Source organism: Glycine max, chromosome 18 (assembly GCF_000004515.6).
Source record: "Glycine max cultivar Williams 82 chromosome 18, Glycine_max_v4.0, whole genome shotgun sequence".
Lineage (NCBI taxonomy): Eukaryota > Viridiplantae > Streptophyta > Magnoliopsida > Fabales > Fabaceae > Glycine > Glycine max.
In genome coordinates, this window is record NC_038254.2 from 18,412,942 (window position 1) to 18,432,638 (window position 19,697).

General features: G+C 33.3%; 1 protein-coding gene across 1 annotated transcript; it reads left to right on the forward strand.

Annotated features, from left to right (window-relative positions):
* Positions 1-1,816: 1,816 nt before the first annotated feature.
* On the forward strand, positions 1,817-17,926 carry LOC100788267 (IAA-amino acid hydrolase ILR1-like 4). Its single transcript, XM_006602303.4, has 6 exons — positions 1,817-1,939; positions 14,711-15,169; positions 16,137-16,262; positions 16,353-16,667; positions 16,815-16,943; positions 17,466-17,926. Exons 1-6 carry the CDS (start codon positions 1,817-1,819, stop codon positions 17,844-17,846), a joined length of 1,533 nt encoding a protein of 510 aa, XP_006602366.2. The 3' UTR covers positions 17,847-17,926.
* The last annotated feature ends 1,771 nt before the right edge of the window (positions 17,927-19,697 follow it).

Below are 19,697 nucleotides of genomic sequence, written 5' to 3' on the forward strand. Positions count from 1 at the left end.
CACAAGGGTGAGGGATCCCAAGGTGTGTTCAACGTCTGTAAAGGATTTACAGAGATAGTGGAAAATCTCGAGTGGATTGCTTGAGGATTGGACGTAGGCACACGAAGTGGCCAAACTAGTATAAATCGAGTTTGCATTTCTCTCTTCCCTTATCTTATTTATGTTATTACAATCAATTTTGTCTTGCATGTTTAAAGAACATTGTTAAATTGATTGATGCTTCTTCTCCTACATTCTGAGCCTATAATTTAGAAGGGGGTTAAAAGTTTGTTAATGGGAAATTTTGAAACTTAATTCACCCCTTTCTTAAGTTATTGAGACCACTTGTCCAACACAGCTCAAGTATTAATATCCATTCCTCATATTGTCCTACTTCTTCATCAACAATCTTTGTTTCTTATTCTCAATTGTTTGTAAAAATTGGTTGCTACTCTCAGCCAAAGCGAAAAAAGATTGAAGGTTGGATCCACTTCTACACCTTTTATTTTATTTTACTATGGCCTCCCTTAACCCACTTTTACCCTTTACTTCTTTTACCTTTTAATTTTAGGAATCTACTTCTATTGAAGATCCATCCAATGTGCCCTTTAAGTCATTTGCCATGCCTCCTGCTCCAATTATTGCTCAATCATCAGCTTACACACACCCTGTCTTGCCAAACATTACTGAAGAGGCTTTTGTCAAATACTTCTAGTTTCCTACTTCTTTTGCTCCAGTAATATCATATGGATCTCCTATTGATGACCATTTCTCTCATATAGAATAATTTCTGTTAGAAGACATTCCTTCTGATCCATTCATTTGACTATCCTTTGCCAAATTGGCCAAAGCACCTATCGTTTTACAGGCTAGTAATCAATTGCTTAAACATATCAACATGGCTATTGGCAATTTGATCTTTAATCATAATATGCTCCAACATCAACATCACTTTACTGCAGCTGATCTAGAGCAGTTAAGATAGTTGCAAGCTCAAAAATCCACTTATATTGCCAACTCCCAAGTTGCCGAAGCGGAATGAAAAGTTGATTTAGTTAAGCAAGAGCGTCTTAACAAGAGGATTGCTGATCTAACAGCTGAGTTAGGGCGGATCAAGAAAGAGCTAGTTGAATTAAACCCCAAGATCACTCTTCTCAATACCAAACTCAAGGGTAATTTGGACCAGTGCATTCCGCTATATGCTTTGGCTAACTCCCTAGATCCCAACATTACGCACTTGCTGCATCAACAAGAAAGATTGGAGAAAGATTTGAGCACAAGTGAGATAGGCATTGTTGAAGGCAGAAAAATCTGTGATGACTTGCGACAATGCCTATCTGTGTCCATTCCTCCAGTTCCATCCACATCGGCTCCTCCATCTGTGTCCATTCCTCCAGTTGGAATTATGGATCACATAGTCAAAATTGTTCTCAAAGTGTCTAATGCTCATGTTGCCGCTATTGCTCAAAATGCTATTATTGTTGCCCCAACCATTGATGTTGGACTTGTAGATCAAGATGAAGGAGATGGAGGCAATCTTAACACTTCTTCAACTGAGTCGAATAACATGATAACTGATTCGATTGCCAACCCTTGACTTTCCTTTTGAACTTATGTATTTTTTGCTTTGAATAAGTCTGATTTCAAACACCCTTTGCGATTAGCTAAGTAACCGGCTTGTGGTTACTATTGACAATTTGTTTTTTTTTTCCTTTCTCCTTCTTCCCATATGTAAGGGTAAAGTTGTTTTAAGTATTTATCATTTATACTTTGTTCTAAATTTTTTCCATTCGAATTAACTAGCCAATATGCTCCATTATGTAAAATCTAACTAATTATGAATGATCCTTCCCAGTTTGAGGACCACTTGCCAAGTTCTAAATCTTTTGCCACCAAAAGTAAGATTGAATATCCAAATGATGTCTTCTTCGCTAAACTTCCTCAACTTAGTGTGCTTATTGTATGCCCTTTCTACTTTTCTCTTGTTAAGTTGGATTTGTTCAATTGCCACAAGCCGATCTTTGTTTTGCTCATCTAATTCATCTAGCATGGCTTGTTGATATTCATCCAGACTTAGCATTGTTTTTTTTCTATCCTCAGTGATTGCACATTAGTTTATAAAGGCAGGACTACATCATATCCATAAGTCAACCGAAATGGGGTAAAATCAGTTGCTTTGGTTGGAGTATTTCGGCAAGACATAGTTCTTTTTGCAATGTTTCGTGCCATCTTTTTGGATTTTCTTCTAGGTTCTTCTTGACAATGTCAATCAAGATCTTGTTAGTGGATTTAGTTTGTCCATTTGCTTGGTATCAGCTTGATGTTGAATTGTCATATGAACGAGCTTACTTTGTCTCTAGTAAACATAGTTCCTTGGTCAGTGGTGATTAATTGAGGCCAAAACTGTAAATCATATTGTGTTTGTGAACCTAATCACAATTTTTGAGTTACACTAACCAATGGTTCAACTTTGACCCATTTCATAAAATAGTCAATAGGTACCAGAATAAAATTGTCTTTTAGATGAGGCTGATATATTTTGCTGACAACATCCATAGCCCATCCTCTGAATGGCGAAGGCTTAACCACTGCATGCATGTTTTCTATTGGAGTCTTTTGTAAAGGACCAAATCTTGGCATAACGATAAAAATCGACCGTAATCATTGATCAATAGTATCCATGCCTAATTATCAAATGGGTCTGTTCTATGAGCACCACATAGTCCTTCATGTATCTCTCTCATAAACCGCATTGATTTCACTTGATTCATGCATTTAAGCAGGATCCTATTGAAACTCCTTCTATATGACTCATCTTCTATCATATTATACTTCATAGCCTTCTACTTGAATTTGAACTCGACTTTACTGGATGGATTTGCAAATAATCCATCATTTCCTGTTGCCATGGGTCTACTGATCCAATTTTCATTATGCAATATTCATTTATGGTTGACTCCAAGAGCCTCATCTTTCAACCTCTTGTATCCAAAAGCATATTAGGCTAGCTTATTACCTTCATTGTTTTCTCCTTTGAATACATTTTCTATTGTTACATCAACAAAATGATTAATTAGTTGCCTAGTTGAATTATAGAACTCTGTTAAGGTGATAATATTGCATTTATATTGTCCCTTCATATGTCAAATAACCAATTAGGAGTCTCCATAAATCCATGCACATTTTACTTCTGTAATAATATTTGTCCACCCCATATTAGTGCTTTATACTATACTTGATTGTTAGAATATTCAAGATCAATCAACCTAGAATATTTCCATACTCTTCATGTTGGGCTAATGATAGTCACCCCAATTAATACCCTTTCTTGTGCATGTGAGCCATCAAAATTCAAAATCTAAGGTTGTAGGTTAACATAGTTGTTGGTCAATTTGAATACATCATTTATGGGTATACATGGATGTTGGGTGACAAAGTCAGCTAATACTTGTCCTTTCATAGCCCGTAATGGTACATATGTCAAGGTGTAAGCATTTAACTTTATTGCCCATTTCACCAAACACCTTTATAATACTGGCCGATTTAATAAATGTCTAACAATATCAAATTTGCCCAAAACTAATATTTCATTTGGCAACAAATAATATTCTAGTTTCTACAAGCATAAAATAGTGACAAACATAATTTCTCAACGGGAGTGTAATTACATTCGACATTGTTTAACAATCGGCTAAAAGAATAAATTGCTCTTTTGGTTCAGCTAACACTTTCTTAACCCTCTCAAGTGCTTGCCTTTGTTCCTTTCCCCAAATGAATTCTTTGTGATCCTTTAATTTTAGCAGGGGTGACAAAGCCTTCATTTTGCTCACCAAACCAACTATAAATCTTTGTAAGAAATTAATCTTACCAATAAAGCTATGTAATTCTTTCTTGTTCTCAGGTGGGCTGGCTTCCAATATTGCTTTTGCCTTGTTCTTATCAACTTCAATCCCCTTCTAGTGTACCAAAAAATTCCTAGCTGATACTCCAAATTCACATTTAGTTGGATTCATTTTCAGCACATGAACCCTCATTTCTAAAGAGTTTGTTCTAAATTGGCCAGATGTTGATCCATATTAACTGACTTGACTACCATGCCATCAATGTATACTTCCATGCTCTTGCCGATGGAGTCATGAAAGACGAGGTTCATTACCCTTTGGTATGGAGTCATGAAAAATGAGGTTCATTGCCCTTTGGTATGTAGCACCCGCATTCTTTAATCCAAATGGCATTACAAGCCATTTGTATATTCTAAGAGCTCTAGGATATCTGAACAGTGTTTTGTGCACATCTTCGACAACCATAAAAATTAGATTATAACCAGAATGGCCATCCATAAAAGTGAGGACACCATGTTTGGCTGCAACATCTACTAATATGTCAGCTATGGGCATAACATACTCATATTTAGGGATTTCAATATGGAAATCCCTAAAGTCAATACATAATCATACTTGCCCATTTTTTCTTTATAACCGGGACAATATTTGATAGCCACTTTGTATATTCAGTTGTTCTGATAAAGCCAGCTCCCAACATTTTCTCAATCTCTCCCTTGATCTATTGCAAAAGCTGTGGATTAGACTTCCTTGGAGGTTGCCAATGCGGTTTAGCTCCTTCTTTGTTTGGTATCCAATGCTCCACTAACTCCCTTGATAATCCTAGCATCTCATGATAGTCCTAAGAAAAAAAAAATCTTTGTATTTAGTGATAAGCTCAATATGCCAATTTTTATCTTTTTCAGCTAACAAACCACTTACTTTGGTCATCCTTAACTTATTACTTGTCTCTATGTTGATCTCTTCTAAAGGATTTTGTGCTTCAAAACTTGGAGACTTCCTTTCAATGGGAAATAATTCTTTTTTATGATCTACTTCCTTCTGAGCATCTACCATTGTCGATTTGGCTACCGTATCCTTAGTCACGGATGATGCTTGTCTATCTATAAACTCAATTGATGGTCTGCTTCAGCCTGCCAATTTATGAAGAACCTCTTCTTGGTCAAGTTGCAAGATTCCCAAGTTCCTTCTTTGTAATTACTAGGAACTTGAATAGGATCCAAATAAGGGGAATAAAACAAGGCTTCTGCCATTCTTACAAGGTGTCCTTCAAAGAACATTAGTTATTGATGTAAAGCATAAGGTACACACTGACTCAAATGAATCCAATCTCTCTTCCACAACACAAAATATGCTGGTTTGGCACCCACGATATAGAATGCTGAATACATGGCTCCTCCAGTAAAATACCTAATGTTGGAGTAGCTCCTCCAGTAAAATTGGTCATCTTCATATTTGTAGCAATTAGTTCCTTCTGCCTTCTACCTAGCTTCTTTAGTGTCGTCAATGACATGATATTTAAAATGGCTCTTTCATCCACAAAAAATATCGACAAGGTTTTACCATTTATTTGAGCTATGTAAAAAGGTTTCAAGTGCTTGATCATTTTGAGTGTTGGATAGTCAAAAGTAATGGTGATTTTCTTATTAGCCTCTGCTTCTCCAATGGTGGCCCATTCGATTTCCTCTGAACAGCCATCTCCATCTAAGCTCTCATTTTGACTTGAACTAGCCCATAACTCACTATGTATCAAGCTTATAGCATCAATCTCAGTACCTAACAAGTCATTATCATTCAACCATGACTCTAGCAATGAATCTTCTAATTTCTTCAAGTCTTATTTTGTTGGCTCTTCTAAAGCCACACTTTCTTCTCCTTATCTTTTGAAGCCTGGCTAATTTTCTTGTATCCCTTCTCACCTTGGCTTGCATCCATCATTTCGGCTGGAGTATGATTGGCCAAATCAGCCAAAGTAACTGATTTTCCTATTGTGGCTGGTGGATACTTACCGAAAGCCTAGTCCAATGTATGAGCTACTTGACCCACTAAGGTCTCTCCTTGCACCCTAGCTTTCAAATTTGCAATCATGGCTACGTCTGCTTCATTTTGTTTATAGCCTTGGCCTTTTACAACCTACTCTTCTAAGTACAAGTTAATACTCTAGGTTGCAAGTTTACTTTATTTCGTATTTCTTATGTTTTAAGGACCATTGACCTATCTCTGCTTTTGTAGATGACTTAATCATCCTAGATGGACTTCTTTCCTCATTGTCAACAATCATTCGCAAAGTTTTCAACCTATTCTTAGCATTGAATTCAACCACCTTCCTTCTACTTCGTGGGATTGGGTTATCATCAATCTCTGGCACTTAAGCCACTTCTATTTCACCATGGATTTGTTGTTTCGGTTTCTTAAACTTTAGAGTCTTTTCCTATCTCTTCATAGCTTGTTGTATATCAACTATCTAAGGACCAATAATTAGATATGTTAATCCACTAGAGGTGCCCTCTATTTGAGGTTCCAACCGATCAATCACACTTTGACGAATTTGGTGAGGTACCCAAATACCCCTTGTGGACAATGGCGACTACAACCTTTCAAATACTAAGGTTCTTTTAATATACTCTTTACTCTCCTATTCCCTTTCTGCTTTCAGCTGCCAAACCTATTTTATCTTCTTTCTTTTGGTGGTAGGTTCCTAATAAGACACAATATTGACATCTAGTTTCGAAAAATGATCTGTATCTACTACCATTTTCGGTTACACCCTTATCGGCTAGCTTAAAGCGACCTTCTTTTAAAGCTCTATGTATAACTTGCCGAAATACAATACAATTAGTTGTAAAATGATTGTATGAATTATGTCACTTGCAATATTTCTTTCTCTTTAACTCTTCAGGAGATATGATCTTGTGTTCCTCTTTCAGCCAAATTTGCTAGTCCTTTATCATACTCAAATTTTCCATCCCCAACAATACCTGTATTCTTCCCTTGCTTCAAAGCTGAACACAAATAAGGTTTTCCTATTAATATCTTAGTAACCATACTCTCAACTTCCTCGTCAAAGGCCTCCCCGTTTTCTTGATCAACATTAACTAATGAAATCAAATGGGATCCTCACACTTTGTTAGCTCTCCTCAATTATTTTGCATGTATGAACTATTCTATGCGATTCGCTTTAGAAGCTAATTGGCTAAGGTCACCATATTCTTGAGCTACCAATTTCTTCCTCAGCTAAGCATGCATACTCCCAGTTGGCATAACTGCACATTCTACTTTTGGCAGTTATATTGAGCAATGACTTCCAGCCTTTCTAAACCTTTCTATAAACTATTGCTAATTTATCAATCATTTGTCTCATGTTCATCAAATTAGTTGTAGTTACTTTAGGCCGAGGCTTGCAAAATCAATCATGGAAGCATGTCTCCATGTTTGCCTAGTTTGCCTCTAAATTTGGTGGTAAATTTGAGTGACAAGTGAAAGCTACCTCTGTTAGAGAGAAAGAAAAAGGTTGTAGCCTATGAAACTCATTCTAACTAGCTTAACCACTTTGAGTAGTAAATTGGCCGATATGCTCGACAGTTGATTTACTGTCTTCACCATAAAAATGGAGAAATATGGCATTTTGTACCCTTTCAGCCAATGCATCATACGACCTACCCACTTTGGATATGACTTCTTATGCATGGGCCTCTCCATTGGTTTCAATTGAATGTCGAAATTCTTCCTCCTGGCTTCGGCTAGAGTTTTGGATCAATTAGAGGTGTTATGGTGGTCCTTAGTGGCTAAAAACTAATATGATCCTAACCAACACCATTGTTGACATATGAGGGTTCTCCATTGTTAACTTCCACATTTAGGGCCTAATTTCCCCTCCCCCCTAGAAAGGGGTATAAATGGAGTCGCATTCAGCAAACCAATGTGGCCAATAACATTTTGAGGCCTTTTGGCTAAACCTATCTTTGCAGGAAAAACTTGGTTAGCATAACCATTTGCGCCTACTTGACCCCCAAGGGTAGTGGCTTGTTGATCAATATCACGAGTAGTAGTCTTACCAGAACACAAATGCATAGATTGGTAAAACTTTGTTTGTGACTCGAATTGTTTGATCAATTCACTCGCACATTGTCCATTGGGCATGCCAATTTTGTTGTTGTGAGAAATCTTAATGGTTAGCTAAAATGGATTATGCTATAACTGCTTCAATGCGATTCCAAAATTTGAATGATGAATCAAGCGATTTGGTTGTGAAGAGGAAAAATCTGCCTCTTGACCTTTTGTGAGCTCTGAAGTTACTAAAGAAAACACTTGATTTGGGGTGACGCTTAACAAAACTATGGCCAAATTTAAAGTAAAGGTTGAATTTAAAGGAAAACAATAAAATTGGCAAAGAAAGATTGGAATATAATTGCATTGATTTGTTTTTGTCAAAGGTCCTTACAAGCATTTCTAAAACAACTATTTATATTGCAAAATCTAAAATACTGAATCTAAACCACATTTGTATATGATTCCTTCACTCTGAACTGATTTCAGCTAGTTTACTCATGTTTTGGCTAAGTAGCAGTGAGGCACATTTCCCTCATTCTGATTTTTTAGGAACCACTTCCTAGATCCTAGGATATTCATGTTCTCAAATGATTTTACCCACAAGCTCGTGATTTTAGCTTCACTTTCAAACTCTGATGCGCTTATCTTCTTAGTTCCCTTTGAATTTTCAAAAATTTGGCCGAATCATCTCCTATGATGGTCATATCTGATCACTTTATTCAAAATCACAATAACCTCTTTCGACTTAGTTTTCATCTTGATTCGTTTGACTAATTAAAAATATTTTGACTAGTAATAGTTTCATAATAGATTTTGAGGTTTAGAGATTATAGGAGGATGGAGGATATATAAGTGCTCTTTTTTTTTCTTTACTTGATTCTGGAAATTTAAAACTATTGCAAAATCATAATTAAAAATTAGATTACAAAACTAATTCTTGACTGTCAAAATTTGTCATCAATTACGAATTCAAAACTGCTAATATTTTTTGCCACATATGCAATGTCTCTAATAACGTTTACAAAGAGGGATAAAAAAAATAATATCTTTTGAATTGTGAGGAGTAAAAAACATAATTTTCAATTTAGGAGGGAGAAGGGGAGAATGACCCAAATTTAAAGAATCAAGAGCATATGTGTAAAAAATACTACTAAACCTAAATTTTTCATATTTTAATGGCTCCTATCATTACACGTTAACTATTTATTATCTCATAAATACATTTTATATTCACTTTCATGTATATATATAAACATTATTTATCAATAATACAGAGCTATTTACTGGCTCCCAGTGGCATGTTAAGTGCATGGTGCTTAATTAAGCAGCTGCTGTTTAACAAGTCCCAAAGTTTTTTTGCTGCAACCCAGAGTTCTGTTGGAAACTGTTTTTCTTAATATAAAAAATAGGGAGACAGCTAGACAAAAATCTCCCGTTATCAGATGAACTTTTTTTTTTTTTTTTACTTTTTTTATTTTAAGAATATACAGATGAGCTTATTATATCATATTATATGTATACTTTCATTTTCATCTCTTTCTGTTGTTATGGGGCAGCACCATCAAGAATAGTCTACTTAGGCAGCAGAATATATCTAATTTTACATGAGAAATTAAGAAAAAAGTGTTTATTTTCCGTGCCAAGCACATGCATAGACAGCATGGTTGGGTCCCGGGAAGTTTCTCATCGCTATATATATCCACAAGAAAACTAAAAAGCGAAGATACACTACAGATACCCGAAGAGTATACATAACAAAATTCATCGAGTTAACACTAACACATTTCTTTGATGTTAAACAACAACACATTTCTGGACCTCATAAAAAGAAAGAGAAAAAATAAAAACACTCACGTATGATTTGTTTAATCGTGGGATCTGTGAAAGTCTGTTTCGGCGCTTAGAAAATAAAAACACTCATCCGTAAATCATAACACTAGTTTCTGTCTTCTTATGTGAATACGACTCTTCCAATAAAAACGACACGTGAGTTATTTGGGTACAATGACATATATACCTATCACAAATATAGAGTAATGACGATTTTTTAATGAAAATAATTACTCTTATATTACAAAGAAAACAATAGGATTTACCTTAATTTATTCTCACACACACAAGAGAGAAAAGGAGCGATCAAGATTACATCAATATAATTTTCACAATTATTACATCATTTTATAACTTTCAATTGTAATGTTTTCTTAAAATTTATAGTTGAATTAAAAGTTCATTTCACATATATCACGTTTGCAAAATTTTATATTAATCCTAAATCATTTATTAGCTCGTTCATATGTATTAAAACTAATCTAATATATACATTTCAAAATATATTAAAACATATATTATTTGATTATCTTTTTGTTAATATTGTTCAATTTCAAAAAAATTTGACATAGACAATTTTAGTAATATGTAAACATAATTCAACGGTTGGATCAATAAAAATCACATTATATATCAAATTATAAAAATAGTGTAAAACTTGTCAAAGTATAATTTGATCTCTTTATATATATATATATATATATATATATATATATATATATATATATATATATATATATATATACTTACTCCAAGAAAGAATTACTTTTCATAATCACAATTCATTTTTTTAAAATCTAATGATTATAATGAGTAGTTAATCTTAATCATTAAATTTTAAAAAAAATCAACAGTTATAATGAAGAATAGCTCTCGTAAAATTATTCTTGGAGTAATTTAATCTCTCCCCTTCTCTCCAATACAGATTATACGTATATGACTTATTTTTAATTTTATGAGAATCCAAACATTTTATAAATTAGTATCATCCACATGCTAATTGACAAAGAATGTTATCAACAATAAAATTATTTTTGTATATTTCGATTAAAAAGATTACCCTAATTTTGTTTAACCTTGACATATGTAATTTTAAAAATGCAACTTGCTATCAAGAATCATGTAAGCGCATGTCGAACCATACAAATATTTTAGCTATTTAGGTATCTTACAACAAGAGTAAGCCACAAAGAATTGAAGGGAGCCGCATAAGTCGAAGCATATCTTTTGGTACAAAAGTGAAGCATGTGGTTTAAGTTAGAGCATACAAGATAAATGGCATCACACATGATCCACGAGTTTTATTTGTTTTTGGAAAGTTCAGACATTAAGTTTATTTTAAGCTATTTTTTATTTTGATAAAAACTATTAAGTAAAGAATATTTATTTTTTAGAGAAATAAAAAAGTTATAAATAAAAAAAATTTACTCTCTTTTCTCTCCTTTTTAAAACGTAACTCCCAATAGCACCTTAAAATTTCAGTTGCCCTTTCTTTTGGCGTGGTTAAAATGTTTTTTTTTTTTTTTGCATGGTTGCTAGCTTTTATATAGAAAATTGTTTGTTTGAGTTATTAGAGACCCTTTCTTTTGTGAAGATTAGAGACCCTTAACTCAATGTAGTAGTAGTTCTTTGCCTTTTGTTTTTTGTCGAGTCATCTATATTGCTTCAACTGAGCAACATTCTCAAATTTTGACTCACGAACTTTTTCGACCATTAATTTCTCTTCCTTTCGTATTTATATATTTTCCATAATGCTGAAGAAAATGACACATCTTTTAATAAACTTTTTTTTAATTTTTTTTATTTATTAAAATTTATTAAAAACTATATAAAAAATCTATTAAGTAAAAAATGTGACTCAATTTTTCTTTAAAAAATTTCATTAAAAAATATGTTATTTAAGATTTTTCTAATGCTCAGTGGCAAGAGCGGGAATATCCGTATATGACAGCTTCACCAGGACCGTTCTTTACCTTTATTATCTGCCTTTATACTATCATACTTTAGTAGTCCAATTCGAACTTTTTGGCAAAAGACAAAACAATTTGCACAAAATTTTGAGATTAGGTATTTTCGTACAAGAATTTTGGATAATATGATATGATTATTATACAAAAATGTTTTATTTTTAATAAAAAATAAATAAATTTTTGTCAAAAACTGAAAATATTGAATAAAAGTTTTATAAAATTTTGTAAAAAAATGGTAAACACAATTTTTTTACACTAATATTATGTAAAATTCTAGCATAATAAGATCCATCCCCGTTACATTAATTCATAATTTTATATTATTAGTTATTATTATTCACTAATATGTTAATATATTATTAATTAAAATAATAGACTTTTAATTGCCATGGCCAACTTCTTCAATTATTTAAAATACATAGTTGCAAAATGGAGTGAAAACATTTGTGTAATAGAAAGAACAAAATTAAATCCATATACAAAATTCTATTATAAAATTAAATACAATAAGTAACATTATTATAATACGTACACAGATTAAAACCCTAAACTCATTCTGGTGCAGTGAAAAGGCATAGGAAGACCCATTAGGTAACGACTCGATTGAAGTTTTATTTATTTTATTTTTTCTTTTGGTTTTGTTATATTTTTATTTCCTTTGAAAGCAAGGTTTATTTTGTCTCTCCATACGAGTAATTTTTTTCCCTTGAACTCTTTTATAACATCATAAATTCACATAAATTTATGAAAAAACAATGTAATATGTAAGATGGTGGTATTTGTGTAATATTTAGGAGTGTTAATTAGTCCGATCAATTTGATCTAATAGGAACATTAAACCCTTTCTGCTAACTGGTTAGCATTTTTTCTTTCTTTCTTTTATTACATTTTTATTTTTATCAGTAGAAATCTTCCACTTGGAGATTTAAAATAACATAATTGGGGAACAAAAGAGAGAAGATTGAGCTAACTTCAAGAAAGAATTTGGTGTTGCAATTATATTAAAAAAATAAACAAAAATAAAAAGAATGAACAATATTTCTCACATTTGGCCCATCTAACTAGGGATGACAAAATGTAAGAGAGAGAGAGAGAGAGAGAGAGAGAGAGAGAGAGAGAGAGAGAGAGAGAGAGAGAGAGAGAGAGAGAGAGAGAGAGAGAGAGAGAGAGAGAGAGAGAGAGAGAGAGAGAGAGAGAGAGAGAGAGAGAGAGAGAGAGAGAGAGAGAGAGAGAGAGAGAGAGAGAGAGAGAGAGAGAGAGACGTGGATTGGATTGGATTCAACTCAAATTGTGTTTTTTAGTGGCTTTTAGTCCTCATTTTTATTCACCAAAAAAGAAGAAAGAACTGGATTTTAATATCGGTTAATTATACATTCGTTTAGCAGTGATTTGTATTTGCTTTGTTTTTTTTACTAGATTTGTATAATTTCATATCATTGTAATAAATTTTATATAAAATTTTTTTATAATGACATAACATTGTATTAATTTAGCATAAGAAGAGACATGACCCAATAATATATTTAAATGGATATTTATATGATTAAAACTAATTAAAACATTTTTAGCATTCATGTATAATTATGTTAAGATTAATTTTCTTTACCTCTTTGCACATTTCCCCCTCCCTTCTCTCTTTATTGAGAGATGAAGTTACTTCAAAAATAACTTTTAGTAGAATTTTTCTTCTGATAACAAATTTTTGTATAAATTAAATTTTATTAATCTAATCGTTGAATTCAAATATCTTATTTAATATTTTTAAGATCCATTGATTTTATTGATAATTAATCTTCATTAATAAATCTAGCCAGTAACTTTTAGTGAAATTTCTCCTTTGAACCATATTTTTTCATCTATAAGATTGGAATTCAAGTCCTTGCTTAAAAAATGAGTTTTTTTTATTCATCTCTCTAGGGATATTTACGGGTCGGGTCGGATCGGGTTTGGCTAAACTTATCACCCAACCCATGTAGAATTTTATGGAATGGGTTGGATTAGGTTTATGGATTGGGTTGGATTGGGTCTATGCAATTTTTTTATAAACCCAACCCAAATCAATTCTATCATAATGAGATAAGTTGGATTGGGTTAACGTGTCTAAATATTTTTAAAATACTTTTTATTTTATAAAAAAAATTTAGTGCAATAATTTTTTTTTTACTTGAAGCTGTGTAAGTATATAATGACTAAATACACTAAAAAAATTAAATTATGATAATATTTGACTAATAAAATTAATGACTTCAATGCTAATATTATATTTTTATTTTAGATAAAATAAAGTATTGAATTAACATAGAAAAACATAAACAAAATGAAGACAAATAAAAATAACTTAAAAAATAAAAAATCATGAATGCTTTTTAATAAACTATATATAAGCTAAAATGTGTTTTGCATTAAATAATTAATTTATATATAATAATAAATTTAATTATATGATATATATTAGATCCGATTAAAAAAATTATAATTCATTATCCAATCCATTTGTAATTCAGTCTTAATTAGATTCAATCGAATTTGATTCAAACAATTAAAAAATTAAATCCAATATCAGTTTAAATCGAATTAAATCACGGATAAATCCGTATGAATTAAACATTTAAACCCAATTAATGTACCCTTGTACTCCATTACTCCAATAACCAATAGACGTACTCAAGAGTACACTTATAATAATTGAACATAATTGATACCACTATAATTATTTTAATTAAGATAAATTTTAATTTAGTCCACGTGAATTCCAACCAATCCATTTCTTAATTTCTAACCTCAATTTTGAATGAAATCACTAAACTAGTACTAGTTGAAAACAAACTAAATTTATCCTTTCCCAACTTAGGAAAAGAAAAAAAAAGTTTGGCATAAAAAATGCACACATACAGTTCGGTAAGGACACGAAATCACTAACACAAATCCGATAACCTTTTACCAGAAGAATAAAGCAGTAGTATTGATGTGCCAACCAATACTGAGAAGCATGGTCGGATTTTTCTCTAACGTGGCACATAATAAAATCTACTAGTCTAGTCAAGGATCAAGCATTTTTTCATATATAATAACAAAAACATTTTTTCATTTTTCACCTTCATTCATATCTACCACTTGGCCAACATGGACCATCATCTAAGACTTATTCTCCTACTCTTCCTGTTTCTACCCACCACCTGCTTCTCTTTCTCATTTCAAACTCCTTCAAGCAATAATGAATTCTCGAATCAAAGTTCTTCTCTGAAGCAGCAGATTCTGGAGCTAGCTAATAGTCCCAGAACGGTGAAATGGATGAAGAGAATAAGGAGGGAAATCCATGAGCACCCAGAACTTGCATATGAAGAGTTCAGAACAAGTGCTATCATAAGGCGTGAGCTTGACCTGTTGGGTGTTGGTTACAAGTGGCCTGTGGCTGGGACTGGTGTGGTGGCAAAAATTGGTTCTGGGTCTCCTCCTTTTGTTGCTCTTAGAGCAGACATGGATGCTTTGCCAATTCAGGTTTGTCACAATTTTAAAAACCAAACACAGTCTTATGTTATGTTACTTTTTTATGTGAAGGTCTATTTTGTTCTTTGTTTCAAGCTTGTCTCCGTTGATGCTACATGGACACATGTGTTGGACATCATTAGTATGTCTGCATGGTCCTGTTAGTGGGTATGAAGTTCTGGCTGGTTTTAGTTTTACCGATTGGTTTTGTAATTATTTTTTTGTTAGAATAGGAAAGGATCCTAAAAAACTAGTTATTTCTTCTGGGTGGAGATAAATTGTAAAAGAAAGGGAAAAGAAGTTACTTTGATGTTCAATTGTGTTTATGATCCTCTTGACTTGGGTATTGGTGTGCGTTTGAATCGGAGAAGTACATGCAGCGGGTTATTTTACTGTTCCAAAATAAAACAGGAAACAGAATGGCTCATGAATTAATTTTTGAAGAGGTTGTTGGTCATGTAATTGAGAATCGTTTTGAGAAGTGGAAAAAGAAAAATGTGGCAAGATTATTATTATTGAAGTCTGCTAAGTAAAACCTGGAGTACTGTTTTTGTATTGGAAAGTTGTAGCCATAATTTTAATTTAAGATCTGTACTGAAATCCTCACCGTATTCCATCAATGTTCTGAAGGGTGAAATCAGTTAATTTCCTTTCACAGCTTCTAAAGAAATTTTATTATTATTATTATTATTATTATTATTATTATTATTATTAAGTAGCACCCTCTTACTCCTCCTACACTACTCTAGCTTTGCTCAGATTTCTAATCTCTTGTTTATTTATATTGCAAGCGACCCATTTGAGATTAAATGAGATAAAAGAATTTGATCATTTGATGTTAGTATATCCCATTGCAATACTTTCTACATTTTTACTAAGCTTAGAATGGGGGCATAACATTCTTTACCAATGCTCTAATCTCCTAGGACAATTTTGGCAAGTAATTGATGGTTAGATTGACATATATGCCTGCCAACAGGAAATGGTTGATTGGGATCATAAGAGCAAAGTAGATGGAAAAATGCATGCTTGCGCACACGATGCACATGTTGCCATGCTACTTGGGGCTGCAAAGATACTGCAAGAAATGCAAGACATGTTACAGGTAAAGTGGAATTGGAAAATTAACATTAAGAATTTAGGATATATCATATGTCTTTCTTCCTTTAAAAACTTTTTCCTTCCCATTTTGCAGACTACTGTTGTTCTAATATTCCAACCAGCTGAGGAAAGAGGCACAGGTGCAAAAGACATGATCCAAGAACAGGTGCTTCAAGATGTTGGGGCTATTCTTGGATTGCACTTAGGAGCAGCGTATCCCACAGGTGTCGTTGCATCACGGCCAGGAGAATTTTTAGCCGGGTGTGGAAGCTTCAAAGCAAAGATCAATGGAAAAGGGGGGTTAGCAGGAGTTCCCCATCATTGTTTTGATCCAGTTTTGGCTGCTTCAACGTCAGTGATCAGCTTGCAAAACATTGTTTCAAGGGAGGCTGATCCTTTAGATTCTCAGGTGGAGTCAAATTCTCAAATTCAATAGTATAAAAAAACATTGCAAGATGAAACTTTTGGCGCATTAATTAGTATGTATGAGTATGCCTGATTCTCTTTGTGGTTTGTTAGTTCTACAAATCTTTACACAAAGATCTTAATTTGGCAGGTGCTTTCTGTGGCCATGATCCATGCAGGGTCTGCTCATGACATAATCCCTGATTCAGCTACATTTGGAGGTACTTATAGAGCATTCAGCAAAAAGAGCTTCTATGGACTGAGGAAAAGAATAGAAGAGGTAAATGTCTTGTCTGGTTACGACCACTCCATATTGTTTTATTGAGCTGTTGAATTGAATATGTACCCATTAAGTGGGTGTGTTTAGATTCACATTGAGTTACCAAAAGCATGTTAAGTTACTGGTTAACATGAATTTAGATGAAAATTCACAATTTCACATGATTGATTTCATGTTGAGAAATTAATTTTGAAGTGAAACAAGTTTTGGTGGATTTTATGTAGGATCCAAATTTTTTTATTGAGTTTTCTTACTAACTTGCTTCTAGAATAAAACAACATCCAAACATAAATCACATCACTTGAAATTCAATTTTGTTCATAATTAATTTTGCAAATGCTCCCCCAAATGCACACTAAATCTTAAAGGGGCCACCTATGCACTTTACTTTCTTCCTGAGCTTTGCTGATAAAAGGAAAAACGTAACTTTCTTCCTAAGCTTGCCCTGTAGATATGAGCTCACACTATAGAAAGAGATTGCTCAAAGTGGATTTGCATTTGTTTGTAACTTCTTTTGAGCAGGTTATTAAAGGGCAGGCTGAAGTACATAGGTGCTCTGGAGAGGTTGAGTTCTTTGGCAATGAACATCCCACAATCCCTCCAACCACAAATGATGTGAGAATATACCAACTAGCACGGCTAGTGTCTAGCAAGATTGTTGGAGAAGATAACATAGAATTAGCACCCCTCTTCACAGGGAGTGAAGATTTTGCATTTTACTTGGAAAAGGTACCCGGGTCATTCGTTCTAGTGGGTACAAGAAATGAGAAGAGTGGATCCATACATCCTGCTCATAGTCCTTACTTTTTCATTGATGAAGATGTGCTTCCCATCGGGGCTGCAATACATGCAGCATTTGCTCTTTCATTCAATTCATATTCAACAAATTCATTCCTTTTGTAATACATATCTACCACTTGTAATTCAACAAATTCTTTGGCTTAAGATGTTAGGAATTTTATAATTCATAATTAATTAATTAATGCGGGTTATATATTATATTATAATATTTATATTTTTTTATTGACTCGATATAAGTGATATAATTTGGTGAGCCTATTAGATTATTATCAGAAAATTGATATGGGCTTAATGAGCGAAAACCAATTTGGTCCAATGGGGGATAATGAAGATCCTAATAGGTTTAAAACTTGAGGTACGGTTATGGTCTCGAATACACAAATCAAAAAATAGTTTCTCCCGTCTCCATTTGAAGAGAAAAAGAAAGTTCCATAAAGAATAAGGAGATTTGGTTGAGAAAGATCTTTAAATCAATTGTTTGTGATTGTTCTCTAGATTCTGCTGCGTTTGTTTAATCAATCATTATGGATCAATGTATTCATAAAACTCTTCTTGATAATTTAATATAATGTGTTCCTGGTGGTTATTGATATTTTATATGGATCTCCTAAAATTCCAACGACTAGTATCAGAGCCACCATTACTGTTAGATTATTGGGATTTAAAGTTGTTTGATTCTTATTATACCTTAATTGCTTTGTGTCATACTCTAATTTCGTCCGGGGACCTTCATTTGCTAACATTTTGATTCTTCCTAGCCGAATTGAGCTGCTTAACCCCAGTTGTCGCACAATCCGTAAGGTTTTTTGACGTTTCGAAAAAGAATGCGGAAAATACTCAAAAGAGAGGGCAAAAGGATCATTTTTACACTTTTTCAGACCCCTGACTCGCCTAGGCCACCAAAATAACTTCATTGTGAAGTAACCAGCTTCGCCCAGGTGAGCAAGGTTGCTTCAGAATGAAGTAACAGCTTGCCTGGGCGAGCTACCTTCACCCTAAATGTCTTGTTTTGCTATAAATAGGCATGAAGGGAGGCTGGGAAAGAGGTTCTAAGATCCAGAGGTCTAGAATTGAGGAGAAAGAAGAGAAAAGAAGAGAAAAAGAAGCTAAAATGTCGCTGAATTGCGACTGTAATCGATTTCTACATCATTCTCCGGTTGTTCTTCGTTCTTCGTCCGGTTAGTTTTTTATTTTTAAGTTTTGAATTCACTCTATGGACCCTTAGGGGCCTTCTTATTGTTTTATGCATCTTCATCTCCTTCTCCTATCATCGGTAATCGTTTTTCTTTAGTAAAGTAAGTTTTAACCGATCGTTAGTACCGCAATTTATCTTTAAGGGATTAAAGGTTAATAAACAAAAAAACCAAAATAAAACCAATTCATAAACTTCTTCATTTCATCAAAAATCAAGAGATCGTTTCAAGGTCCAACGCCTTAACGATTCTCTCTGCTTTTCAAACTTGAGAAGATCATTTCAAGGTCCAACACCTTAATGATTCTCTCTGCTTTTCAAAAGTTTAAAACATCGTTTCGAGGTCCAATGCCTTAAATGACTTTTGTTCGCAATTAAAATCAATCTTTCAAAATAGATAAAATCAATGCAACACACAAAATTTTAGACTTAAAGAACTACGTAGGTCTGATTTCCTCATCGCACCTGAGGATACATAGGAGCAAAGGCAACACCCTTGTTGACTCCAAAAAAATAATAAACATAAAAAGGGAAATACATAAAAAAATATAAAAAGGGAAAATACACAATTTTGAAATCATGTTTTGCACACTCGATTAAAGGTTGTCGTCCCTTGTGCCAGGCGCGTGGGGTGCTAATACCTTCCCCGTGCGTAAACAGCTCTCGAACCCTCATTTTCAAAATCCACAGACCTTCGTCTTTTTGGTTTTTCTAGCGTTTTCCTCAAATAAACGTTGGTGGCAACTCCGTTCGTTTTCTCT

Excerpts from the sequence above, each read along its gene's own strand:
- LOC100788267 (XM_006602303.4), top strand. The coding sequence starts at position 1,817 with ATGAATGATCCTTCCCAGTTTGAGGACCACTTGCCAAGTTCTAAATCT. Across the intron at positions 15,170-16,136 it reads TGGATGCTTTGCCAATTCAG|GAAATGGTTGATTGGGATCA; the intron begins GTTTGTCACAAT and ends GCCTGCCAACAG. Across the intron at positions 16,263-16,352 it reads AAATGCAAGACATGTTACAG|ACTACTGTTGTTCTAATATT; the intron begins GTAAAGTGGAAT and ends CCCATTTTGCAG.